Source organism: Olea europaea, chromosome 10 (genome assembly GCF_002742605.1).
Source record: "Olea europaea var. sylvestris chromosome 10, O_europaea_v1, whole genome shotgun sequence".
Lineage (NCBI taxonomy): Eukaryota > Viridiplantae > Streptophyta > Magnoliopsida > Lamiales > Oleaceae > Olea > Olea europaea.
Genome location: NC_036246.1, coordinates 1,223,131 through 1,237,068, shown reverse-complemented (window position 1 = coordinate 1,237,068; position 13,938 = coordinate 1,223,131). Strand labels below are relative to the sequence as shown.

At 33.5% G+C, this 13,938-nt stretch overlaps 1 protein-coding gene across 1 annotated transcript; it reads right to left on the bottom strand.

The window, feature by feature from the left end:
* Positions 1-3,220: 3,220 nt before the first annotated feature.
* On the bottom strand, positions 3,221-5,163 carry LOC111400795 (cysteine-rich receptor-like protein kinase 42). The gene is made up of 4 exons (XM_023028196.1): positions 4,334-5,163; positions 3,994-4,107; positions 3,554-3,904; positions 3,221-3,459 (listed from the first exon to the last, which is right to left on the bottom strand). Exons 1-4 carry the CDS (start codon positions 5,124-5,126, stop codon positions 3,221-3,223), a joined length of 1,497 nt encoding a protein of 498 aa, XP_022883964.1. The 5' UTR covers positions 5,127-5,163.
* Between the last annotated feature and the right edge of the window lie 8,775 nt (positions 5,164-13,938).

Sequence of the window (13,938 nt, the reverse complement as noted above, 5' to 3'; positions counted from 1 at the left end):
AAGTTTTTTGTTTGACTACATTTAGTAGAACAAAATTGGAATTGCTTTTGTATGATGAACAAATGAATTATGAGGTAAAATGTAAATATTCCAATGAAAAAATTATTCTTCCTGCCATTAATTGGTGATTGTTGTTGGATCATTGTGTTATGCGTGTTTTGAAAGTAAAACGGATTTGGAATTGGTACCTAAACAGCCAAATGGATATTCTGACTCAAGGATTGGGACATAAGCTTCAACTCCTTAAAATGTTTGGGACCTATTATGCAACTCATTTAAAAGGTTTGGGACTTGCTATGCAATCATATACGAAGCTTTGGGACCTACGCTTCAACATAGTAAAAAGTTTAGGTATTTATCTATGTTTAATTGAAAATGTTGGAGACTTGTAATGCATCATCTACAACAAGTTTTCGAATAGATTTTTTTCTTTCGTTTTGAAGCATTTGCTCCTAGGGGGAGGAGGAAACTGTGAGAAATTAGAATTAGGGCAACATTGTTGAATGATAATATATCTTATTTAATGGAAAATAAGTTACAAGACCATAGACAACACTCGATTTCTAACTCATAAACCCATCTTCTAAAATACAAGCTTAACATAGATCTATGCACATGCCCTTTTCACAAAAATTTCACATTCAAATCATAATATCCAGGTCTCCATGAACCACGACTTCTTGCACGTAGGGTGTTTAATTTAGCTTCTACCTCTCTTCTAACACGTAGAAATTCAGGGATTATCTCCTTCGATCTATCGCACATTGGAGGGTCATACTAGTTAAAGAAGTTATTTCTAAGGCTGGCCGTGATCCGATTCGGTTGGATTCTAACAAGAACGGAATTGGGCCCAAAATTTTCGAGTATTTAGTAAATGAAATTGTCGGGTCTAAATTTAATTATGGAACCGCTTGGGTTCGATTCCATTCGGTTCAATTTGATTTGGTTGGGTTTCATTCGATTCATAGATTTCGTATTATAATTAATTTTTTTTTAGTATTTACGAAGCTACATTAATTCAACTAATCACATGTTCAATCTTAGCTTTTAAAAATCTTTGCTGGGTCTTCATAGATTTGATTGTTAAAATTATTGAAAGAGAAAGATAGTGAGCTCACAATAATTAAGAGGGTGCTGTCGAGTTTCAATTCTATTTTTTAAAAAACAGTAGAATCGGCACTACATTGAATAACATATTTGCGTAAAATTTAGGTCAATTGATTAAGTTGGATTTGGACTAAAAATTAGAAATATGAAAAATCATATTTTTGGATTTAAGCTAAATTAACTAGTTAGCAAATTCATTTAGAAAAAAATAAAATAATTTGACTTATTTAAAATAAATAAATTAGAAATTACGGAGATTCAATTATTCGATTCTTCATCTAGAACTGAAAATTGAACCAAATCCATCGATTTTCGATTCAGATTCCCGTTCAAATATTTAACTTGAGAAGAACAACTCGGCTCAGTTGGGCTCGATTTGAGTCCGATTTTGTCGATTCGATTCGAGAATTTTGCCCCACCCTAATTATATCCATCAACATCCAGAAGCCATGGGCAAGTGAGAAATTTTCTTCTTGGGTTCAAGTTTGTTCATGAGGTTTTCATCTACATAGGATCACTGCATCTATAGACATCACTGTCCATATTCATGCTGAAAATAATCTAAGATAAATGGAAGAAAGAGAAGAATATGGAATACCTTTAAAAGGAGGGAAATGAACCGTTTAGTACAATGAACAAGCGGGAAATAGAATTGGACAAAAATGTCCCAATTTAAATTGATCAAAATTTGCATTTTAAAAAATTTTGAGGTCAACTGGCGGTGGAATCAACGTTTTCCATCATTTTGAATTGCATTTGCGAATATCTCAAAGGTTTGGGACCTATGATGGCACAAACTAAAGATTGAAGTAAAATTTACTAAAAGCACAGATTTGAAACCGCAGTTGAAAATTTCCCCAAAATTTATATTAGGGGTATAACAACCCTACAAGCAAATATATATCATGGCAATATTTTGGTTTTAATTGTGCATTATTAACGTGTCCATGGTCCGCATTAAGAAAATTTTAAGTAATGTACGCTGCGCTGTCGCCCTACACGACTAACACTTTGGAAGCAAATATGAGACGCTCGGCAACCTATTTCGCAGGAGGGGCATGCAGTCTTTTGATTAGAATGGAATTGTGCAAGGGAGTAAGAACACAATCTCATTCCAAAAATATTTCTTTCAGAATCAATAACTAGCTATTTTTATGAGGTTCATCTGTCATCATGAATATAGGAAAGTTGACTTGCATAAAAAAGGAAACCAAAATTTACATCATTGTTCACATTTTTTATTTTTTATTTTTTTGGTTTGGGGGTGGGGATGGGGATGGGGGTGGGGGTGGGGGTGGGACTGTTCTTTACTTCTGGGATGTGCATCTGAACTCTGAGTAGAGGTTTCTGTGGTGGTGTAAAATGCTTCAAATTTTGTCTGTGCACTTGATGCCAAACCGCTTATGCTGTAGGATGACCGAGTAGTGGTTGCAGAAAGCAAGCTGGCTTTCAAAAATGGTGGTTGATTCGGTTCGGGAATTTGACAGTCGAAATCAGTAAGCATTTGGACAACCTCAGACATGGACGGTCTTAAAGAAACTGAAGCCTGTGTGCACAAAAGCCCCATTTTTAGCACTCTCCATGCTTCACATTCTGGAAAATCGCCTTCTAAAGAAGGATCGACGGATTCTGTCAATCTATTTGTCTTGTACAGTTTCCAAACCTATATGCAAAAATACCACATTGACAAATATGGACCAACGAATAAACTGAATAAAAGTATTATACTAAAAAATTTAATGCAGTAATGACAAAATTTGGAAAATACCGATTGAAGGAGAGAACCCGAGTCATCGACAAAAGCATTACTTTTTCTATTGCACACCATTTCAAGAACCAACACGCCGAAACTGTAAACATCAGCCTTCTCCGTGAGTTGTCCTTTTACTAGGTATTCGGGAGCCATATACCCTCTGTATCATGAGAAATCATACATTAAATTTGAAACTGGCAAATCTTTATGAACATGTTTGGTATGTCATGTTGGACCGAACTCGAGAATATAATGAAGATTCTTTTTCTTTCTTAATGCTATCTAGTATTGTCTAATCCATCTTATCAAATATGCCAAAAAATGGATGGTTATCTCAAAGGAAAGCCATAATAATTTTTCTTACAATGTGCCTGCAATTCCTGTGCTAAGATGAGATCTATCAACGGCAAAACTTCGAGCTAGTCCAAAATCCGCAATTTTGGGATTAAGATTCTCATCAAGAAGAACATTGCTAGTCTTAATGTCCCGGTGAATTATTCTATATTCTGAACCTCCATGGAGAAAAGCAATACCTTCTGCTGTTCCGACTATAATATCGTAGCGTTCCTTCCAACTTAAAATCTTAACCTTCTTGTCATCTGAACGGAAACAATGATGGAAAAATATCAAGAAGACACGAAAAACAAATCCGAGAGTACCTTAAATGAAGTAAAAAAAGAAATAAACAGTTACCAAAGAGGTATTGTTCAAGGCTCTTGTTAGGTACAAATTCATAAACGAGCAAGCTCTCGGGGCCTTCAATACTACAACCCAAAAGCTTCACAAGATTCTTATGTTGAATTCCACTGATGAGATTAACCTCATTGAAGAACTCATCAACCCATTGTCTAGTGCTGAAAAACAATCTTTTCACGGCCACAGTCTTTCCATTTGTTAGGGTTCCTCGATACACAGCTCCGGCTCCTCCTTGTCCTACTTTTCTAGAAGGATCAAAATAGTTTGTTGCTTTCTCGAGAGTTTCGTATTTGAAATTCAAATTCGACTTGTTGTAAGAACATGAAATTAGGCCAAGATTTTTTCTTGCTGCACAAAACCCGCATTAAACATAATTAGAACCATTCCCATTTGAAACTGAATCGATTCTGAAAACTATAATATTATGGATATTATACCTTGATTTCGTTTATTCCATCTTCTGTAGACTGCATAACCGCAAAATACAGAGAGCATAGAGAAGGCCGATACCGACAAAACAATTGCCAAAACTGTCCCCGTCTTCAACATTTCTGCAAAATAGCCTTAAAATTGAGAAATCTGACCACGGATCACTCAAATGTTGTCACAGACTTGGCTCTTTCAAGTTCACATACTCAAAAAGTATGAGAGAGATATATACTTAACCAGAAAAGAAGTAAAAATGAAAAACAATTATGTAATTTAAATCTCGACTCGAATTCGATCAAACGAGAATTTTAATCACCTATAAAAAATTATAGAATAAACCAAACTTACCGGAACTCTGATTTGTTGTATCAGAATGATTAGAGTAGAATTTCTTAGTAGAATATCTCAAATAACAACCAGCGTTCATTGCTCTGCCTTCCCGGCTGGGCAAACACTCCATCACCTCCCTACCCGCCGCCGTCAAACACTCTCTGCAACCATTTGTGCTCAAAGTTTTCCAACAATCAGCCAAACCATAAACACCCTTCAAGCCGGCCACCGCGTAACCATCGTTCAATGCTGCACTTGTTGTAACATTATGAATCAGATCCTCAACAGTTTTATTAAATTCCGATCGCGTGAACTGAATCTGATTTATATTATCATCAATTGAACTGTTACAATTCCGTTTATCCCAATTTGGGTCTACTGTTTCTCCTAAAAAACTGTAATTATCGTACCGCAAAAAGCACCCATCGAGAAATATACGGCCACTCACGGCGGGAAGGCAGCGGGGGAGGAGGGTTCGACTTGCGGCGTAGCACTGTAGACAATCATCGTGTGATAAATCTCTATAGCAATGGGCTAAACTATAAATCGAAATAGCACTATTATTCATTGCAGAACTACCCCAATTCTGGGATGTCACGAGTTGAGAAAGAAATCTCATTTCTTTAACAAACAGTGGGATGTAACTGGCATTTGGAGGCGGCCTTGATTTGCCACAGAAAAGCCCAGCTTCGGAAATCCTTGGATCAGCTTGAGATAATGCGAACATGTACAAGAACATGAAGATTACGATCCATTTGAAACACGAACAATTTGAGCTTGACAAATGCATGTAAAATGAAATGAAAACCATGGCCTTTCTCTGTGGAGATTTGGTAGCTTTACAAATTCTATGGTCTACCCAGTGAAATATCATTGTAGATTCAAATATGTACGGTCAAAAAGTTGGTTCCAACAGTAAAATTGCATGTTATTCTATTCCCATTTTGAATTCCGTGTTTGATACTTTTATTGCAATGGTAATACTAGCACCGACCAATTTTATGGCAATTTTTCATTAATCCCGTCTTATTTTACCCCCAAATTAGGGGTGACAAACAGATAAAATCGATAGTGGACACTAGCTGACTCATTTTTAGACTTATTTTATTTTTTAGAAAAATGATTCGCTCGTGGACGACTTAGCTCGGTCCACTGTAACCTTTACTAAGTTCTTGTTTGATTCTCATTTTCTAAAAATTATTTTTTTTCATCAAATATATTTTTAATCACATATTTCATGAAATTTACAATGTTTCAACGCATATTTCATCAGTTCTGTTAAAAATCTACTAAAAATCAAACAGTGGCTAAATAAACTATAAAAATTTAAAAATTTGTTGGATGAAACAAGTGATTTATAGATCAAGTTTATTTTTGGGACCTATCATATTCTTAGGTGGGACTATACAAGAATGTACTGTCCCCAAAAAATAATTATGAGATTAAGTGGTTCTTCAAATAATTCAAAATTAAAAGATTAAATTTAAAATCAACAATTAATTTTAATTGCCTGGACCCACAATTTTTAACAACTTTCAAATAACCCACGCTGCTTAATTGAACTTTTGCCTAAATCACATTGTGCTGTGCAAGCTATCCAAATTTAAAAATAAATATGAGAAAAAAAAAGTACGGTTGACAAAAAGTCCAAAGAATATTTGGTGATATTAGTCACTTTCTTGAAAATATTAAAAAATTGTAGAAAGCTATTTGTACGGAATAAATTCTCACAAAATGCTCCCCAAACCTCACATGTAGTGGCTCCCACGTTTTGATAAAAATTTGTCATAAAATTTACCCACCCCTTATCGTGAATTGTTTGTACAATTTCTGTGAAATTTTGTTTTGTACAGTGCATCTCTTTAAGAAATTCCTATGTCCATTTTCTCCCCCACTTACAGCCCCTCTTCTAAGCTGAAATTTGACTCTTTCTCAAAGTAATATACAAAGAAAAACCAATCATTTCCCATTTTTCACTCTTTACCCGCTGTTACATGTCTGTATTACAGAAAAGAATAAAAATTTATTATTTGCTAGGAACGCCACCAATTTAGATAGCACTTATTTATCTATTATTCATTATGCAACATTTTAGATAACAATGAGATTTCTAATTCAGCGTTCAATGCATCAACGAATTAGAGATTTATTGTCACCTAAATTGCTAGTAAAATGATGAATAACGTTACTCGAAGAGAGATGACATAGTTAGTTTTTCATTAGCCATACAATAAAAAGTGGGCTCCAACATTTATAAAAGAAAAAAAAAAGAGAGAGAGAGAAAGAGAGAAGTCGATAGTCGAGTTTCATTACAGTTACAGATCCAAGAACAGTTAAATTCAATTTCCATTCCAATTTTTTGGGCATTATCTAAATGAGAGAAACAAAATATAGTTTTATATGTTTAGACCTTTGAAGATCACATGATAATTTAAAGGAATTTATAGACGGTTTTGACATTAATTTTACAATTATATTGAAAATTTAAACATGATTGTACTCATTTTTGAAAGTTGCTATATTAGTTTTGTGAATCATTCAACAATAAAATGCAGAATGAAGCTTCTATTTTCTGTAAATAGAAATTGAGAAGGGTGAGGGGTGGGGGGAGTGGCGCTTACGGTGAAGACCACACAATCTCATGATAGGACAACCTCAAAATTCAAAAGAAACGGCTTCAGAATATTGAAAACATATATAACTTTCTGTAAATCCAGCACAAAAGTGTAGTCTCAAATTCAGGAAAGGCGAAGACGAGAAAATTTAGACACGAAAGAGGGGGCAAAATTCAAAACATGAGAAAATTGTTTACTACGTTATTCGTTGTACGACGAATATTGTCCAAACTCCCGTCTATGATGAATTAGAATGTGTTTTTGTTTGAGCTACATTTTTTATTATTAAAAAAAAAAGGATTTTTTAATAATACATTTTTAGAGAATATATGGTTAAAAATAGTTTTGACATCCTATGAATTGATTGTTGTACATAAGCTACTCAGAATTTTGTGAAGATTTTTGAATTTAAACTAATACCGAGACAAATTTTGATTTTTTTCTGTAGCATATCATTTGCATCGGATGAACTCGTGTAATGTATAATTTTAATTTTAGTGCTTGTTCGGTAGTAATTATGAGAATTGATTTTTTGATCATTAAAGAGAAATGTGAGTTTCACCAGTGAGACAAGAAGTCAAAAATGATAGCTGATTTAGGAATGTAACGATCAAAAAATTATTTTTTTGAATGAAAAATTAGAACTAAATATGCACGCCCCGTTTGTTTCTCATTTATAGAAGAATGAGAATGAAAAATATAGTTGTTATGAGTTCCACACAAAAGATAAAAATTCAAATATAATGATTTGATGTAATAGTTAATGATAATATTTTTTATTTTAATGAAGAAAGAATCGAAAATAAATGGGAGCTTAATTTATTGGTGTGGAAAGTTGACTTTAAACAAGCCATAAAGGTTAGGTATTCCAACTTTTAAGTTTCTGTATTTTTAATTGAAAAGTTAGAAGGAATGGCTTTAACAGACGAGATTACGAAAACCTCAAGAATTTAACCTCGAAATCATAAATACCATGCCATTTTCAACAATGACAAATACACATGCAACACTTTTGACCCGTTTGGCCCTCATTATTTGGATTTTTAATGGAGGAATAGTATTTTTCTTTTTAAAAAATTGATGATTATAAAAAAATGAGAAGTTTACAATTTACGAAAATATTATTTTATTGAAGATTATGTAATTAAAAATAGGAGAAAGAAAAATTTAAATTAACGTGGCCTGATTATCACACATAATAGGTATTGAATATGTATTGAATATGTGTGATAATCAAGCCAAGTTAGCGAAAGCAATACTCACCTTGCCTTACATGAGCAATACTTATTTTGTGTCTTGTGATCTTGAAGGAAAAAATTTCCACGAAATGAGGCGACTCTACGTGTCATAGAATATACAAGAATCCACTGATGCAGAAGAGTAATGTGATTGAGAGGCAGCCAATACGGATATATCGATCAAGAATTCCTCTGTGAAGGGGGGTTTTGATGGAATTGGCAATACTAAATCCTTTCGTGTTAACAGATCAAGTACTTGGATCATTGTGGGACGCATATCTGGCAACTCTTGGGTACACAGCAAAGCAATCTGAACCACTCTTAGGACTTCATCAGCATTTTCATTTCCTATGCTTGAATCTATTATTTGAGTCACTGTATCTCTTCTAAAATGCTTCCAAATCTTCAAGTAGGGATGACAATGGGTTGAGCCAAACCGGCTCGCGAGCCAAAAATCAAGACTCGTGCTCGACTCGAGCTTTTTGAAGATGGGCTGAGCCGACTCGGTTTTTTTCTTTTTTCCTTTTTCTACTTTTTTTTTTCAGAAGGCGAGCTGGTAGCTGCATTTTACGCTACTTTACTTCTCTTTTCTCTCTCTTTTTTAGCCGGCCCACAAGCCACATGGGCCAGCGCAGGCTCGCCCAAGCCTAGGCTCGGTTGATCAAGCCTCGAGCCGAGCCGGCTCGAGCTTTTTGCTGGTCGAGCCACGAGCGGCTCGAGCCCTTGAGCCTTTTTGCCATCTCTATCTGCAAGTTAAAGGATATGTGAATTGAAATGAAATGAATGGAATTAATTGTATGGGAAATACTTCAGGAAGTTATGTAGGGGCGTGGCTCACTGCAATCTTATATGTCTTCACTACAAACTTGGACCCCAATAAGTGGAAGAATTAGAATTTTTGCTTAATCTTTTGTTTAACCATTGTTTTCATTTTTAATTTGATACACACACATAGAAACCGAGGGCAAAAAGGGGCAGAGAGAAAGAAAGAAAAATCGGGAAAGAAAGGAAGAAAAAGAGAAAGAAAAGAAGGAAGTGTTGATTTATTCAAACTTGGGTTCAATTATTTCAATCGTTAAAGAGATAAAGAAGTAGATATTTTATGGTGTATATGATGTTAAATTTTCTAGGGTTCTAAGTTGTTGGATTAAATTTCAGAATGAAGGAAAGTGCATGATTTCAAGCCAATCTTTTTGAGTGGTGAATGATATTTATATCAAGGTAAGTAATATCTATTGAGCAAATCCTAAAATTCTTATTTGGGATTATTGATTAAGTATTGTTAGTGGAAATGATTGTGATGATGAAATATTCAAGCTAAAGCATGAGTTTATGGAGCAAATCGAAAGTTAGGTTAGTTGAGTTGTTTGTGTAAGTTTTCAGTAGATCGAATGATAATTATTTTTATGCTTTGGATGAAGCTTATTTTGATAAATTAGTTATTAGTAAAGTGACTAGAAAGTAGAATTTGCTCCGAATAATTAAAGGAAGATTTGAAAATTTTATTCAAGTATCGAGAAATTTAGTTTAAGTATTATATCACTAGAGATAAAAGGTTTTTTGATTTTATAGTGGTTAAATTGGTTATCTTGTATCATATTTCAAATGGTGACAAGGAGATTAAAAAAACCTACTAACCATTCTAAGCGGGAGCTTGTATTATGTGAGTGGAAAAAATTTATTTTTCATAAATAAATATTAATTAAATTTAAAGTTACTTATTTTATAAGTTAAGTTGATAGCATGATTTTTAGAATAAAATGAATTTTACAATCAATTATTTTTAAAGTTAAATATAGTTTAGTTAAATCATTTTATTAGCATGTTATATGAGTATTAAATATTTTAGTATATCTAAAGTTATTTTTAAAACCATCATAAAGTACCCATGTAATTTTGCTCTAATATGCTCTTGTGTGAATGTGTTTCCGTAGTGTATGACCCCATATGATTATTTTACCCACTCTATACTAGTGTGAATGTGTTTTTATAATGTATGATCAGTTATGATTATTTTACTCGCTTTGCACTATTGTGAATGTATTTTCATAGTGTATGACTAGATTATAGTCTTTAGGTAACTCTGCGTGCGTATGATCAAAATTATTGAATTTCAAAATTTCAAAATTTAATAATCTTTTCATGTAAATCGAGATTAATTGGTACATGAGTTTGGTTATTTCAAGTACCTTTTGGGTGTGATTTTCAATAATATACAGTTTATCATATTTCAGATTGCAGAACTTAATTTATTTAGTTTAAAGAATAAAGATTTTAGCTTATGGTATTATAAGATGATATTTTTATTATATACCAGTTTTAAGAAAGTTGGCATAAATGGAAAATATATACATATTTGTGAAATATTCACTCATCGAGTTACAAGCTCATATATTTTGTCACACTTTTTCTTATCAGATAGTAACTGATTTGAGCAACATTGGAACCTATTTTATCATTCTTGTGCACTTTATTTTGAATAGTTTGTGTTTGAAGGGCTAATGTACCCTATTTTAAATTATATGTACAGATTTGAGAAAATTGATTTTTGTACGAATGATTTTAGTCCATATTTCAGAGGAAACTCTGTCAAAATTCTTTTAAAAATTCGTTACAGTCAGTAAGTCAAGATTGTATTGGTGGAGGGTCCGGCATTTAAATGGTAGCTACCATTAACGCACAATTCGTGTCGAATCCACTAGGATAATTCTGAACGAGTCGTGTCACTAACTATGCTGGAAGTAAAAAGTTTGAGATAAGTGATCGGGATAGAAGGAGATAGAGAGTGAACTTGATGAAGCATGAATGTGCATATAGAAAATGACAACTTACTAGAACACCTTGTGTGCATGCAATGTCTAGTACGTTATCGAGAAACATTGACATATATTATTATGTAGATTTATGCTAAAACAAAGAAGCTTACCTGAGGTTCCACAACCCAGTCGTCCAACCAATGTCAGGTCCTGAGTTGTGGCCAAAGCTGGGGAAATATCCTCTGAATCAACCTATAAAAAAGAATAGGCAAGCAAATCAAAGAAGTTGAGAAAAAGGTCGCAAGTAGAGCCACATGTAGACACCAAAATGGCAAGGACTAGAATGAAAATGACATGTAAAAATGTGGTGGGATAGGCCATAATAAGAGAATATGTTTTGAAGCATATACACAACTAGATACACAGCCATCTCAATCACAAGACAAGGGAAAGAAAAAGGCCTCTACACAGCAGGATACAGTGCCAACTTCAACACAAGGCAAAGATATGAGAAAGACTTCTACTCCCAATGATCCACAAGCAAAGAAGAAGAAAGATGGACAAAAAAGAACATAGCTTTTTGTATATTGATCCTTTTGAACAAACTTTTTGTATGATGAAGTTTTTTGTTTGACTACATTTAGTAGAACAAAATTGGAATTGCTTTTGTATGATGAACAAATGAATTATGAGGTAAAATGTAAATATTCCAATGAAAAAATTATTCTTCCTGCCATTAATTGGTGATTGTTGTTGGATCATTGTGTTATGCGTGTTTTGAAAGTAAAACGGATTTGGAATTGGTACCTAAACAGCCAAATGGATATTCTGACTCAAGGATTGGGACATAAGCTTCAACTCCTTAAAATGTTTGGGACCTATTATGCAACTCATTTAAAAGGTTTGGGACTTGCTATGCAATCATATACGAAGCTTTGGGACCTACGCTTCAACATAGTAAAAAGTTTAGGTATTTATCTATGTTTAATTGAAAATGTTGGAGACTTGTAATGCATCATCTACAACAAGTTTTCGAATAGATTTTTTTCTTTCGTTTTGAAGCATTTGCTCCTAGGGGGAGGAGGAAACTGTGAGAAATTAGAATTAGGGCAACATTGTTGAATGATAATATATCTTATTTAATGGAAAATAAGTTACAAGACCATAGACAACACTCGATTTCTAACTCATAAACCCATCTTCTAAAATACAAGCTTAACATAGATCTATGCACATGCCCTTTTCACAAAAATTTCACATTCAAATCATAATATCCAGGTCTCCATGAACCACGACTTCTTGCACGTAGGGTGTTTAATTTAGCTTCTACCTCTCTTCTAACACGTAGAAATTCAGGGATTATCTCCTTCGATCTATCGCACATTGGAGGGTCATACTAGTTAAAGAAGTTATTTCTAAGGCTGGCCGTGATCCGATTTGGTTGGATTCTAACAAGAACGGAATTGGGCCCAAAATTTTCGAGTATTTAGTAAATGAAATTGTCGGGTCTAAATTTAATTATGGAACCGCTTGGGTTCGATTCCATTCGGTTCAATTTGATTTGGTTGGGTTTCATTCGATTCATAGATTTCGTATTATAATTAATTTTTTTTTAGTATTTACGAAGCTACATTAATTCAACTAATCACATGTTCAATCTTAGCTTTTAAAAATCTTTGCTGGGTCTTCATAGATTTGATTGTTAAAATTATTGAAAGAGAAAGATAGTGAGCTCACAATAATTAAGAAGGTGTTGTCGAGTTTCAATTCTATTTTTTAAAAAACAGTAGAATCGGCACTACATTGAATAACATATTTGCGTAAAATTTAGGTCAATTGATTAAGTTGGATTTGGACTAAAAATTAGAAATATGAAAAATCATATTTTTGGATTTAAGCTAAATTAACTAGTTAGCAAATTCATTTAGAAAAAAATAAAATAATTTGACTTATTTAAAATAAATAAATTAGAAATTACGGAGATTCAATTATTCGATTCTTCATCTAGAACTGAAAATTGAACCAAATCCATCGATTTTCGATTCAGATTCCCGTTCAAATATTTAACTTGAGAAGAACAACTCGGCTCAGTTGGGCTCGATTTGAGTCCGATTTTGTCGATTCGATTCGAGAATTTTGCCCCACCCTAATTATATCCATCAACATCCAGAAGCCATGGGCAAGTGAGAAATTTTCTTCTTGGGTTCAAGTTTGTTCATGAGGTTTTCATCTACATAGGATCACTGCATCTATAGACATCACTGTCCATATTCATGCTGAAAATAATCTAAGATAAATGGAAGAAAGAGAAGAATATGGAATACCTTTAAAAGGAGGGAAATGAACCGTTTAGTACAATGAACAAGCGGGAAATAGAATTGGACAAAAATGTCCCAATTTAAATTGATCAAAATTTGCATTTTAAAAAATTTTGAGGTCAACTGGCGGTGGAATCAACGTTTTCCATCATTTTGAATTGCATTTGCGAATATCTCAAAGGTTTGGGACCTATGATGGCACAAACTAAAGATTGAAGTAAAATTTACTAAAAGCACAGATTTGAAACCGCAGTTGAAAATTTCCCCAAAATTTATATTAGGGGTATAACAACCCTACAAGCAAATATATATCATGGCAATATTTTGGTTTTAATTGTGCATTATTAACGTGTCCATGGTCCGCATTAAGAAAATTTTAAGTAATGTACGCTGCGCTGTCGCCCTACACGACTAACACTTTGGAAGCAAATATGAGACGCTCGGCAACCTATTTCGCAGGAGGGGCATGCAGTCTTTTGATTAGAATGGAATTGTGCAAGGGAGTAAGAACACAATCTCATTCCAAAAATATTTCTTTCAGAATCAATAACTAGCTATTTTTATGAGGTTCATCTGTCATCATGAATATAGGAAAGTTGACTTGCATAAAAAAGGAAACCAAAATTTACATCATTGTTCACATTTTTTATTTTTTATTTTTTTGGTTTGGGGGTGGGGATGGGGATGGGGGTGGGG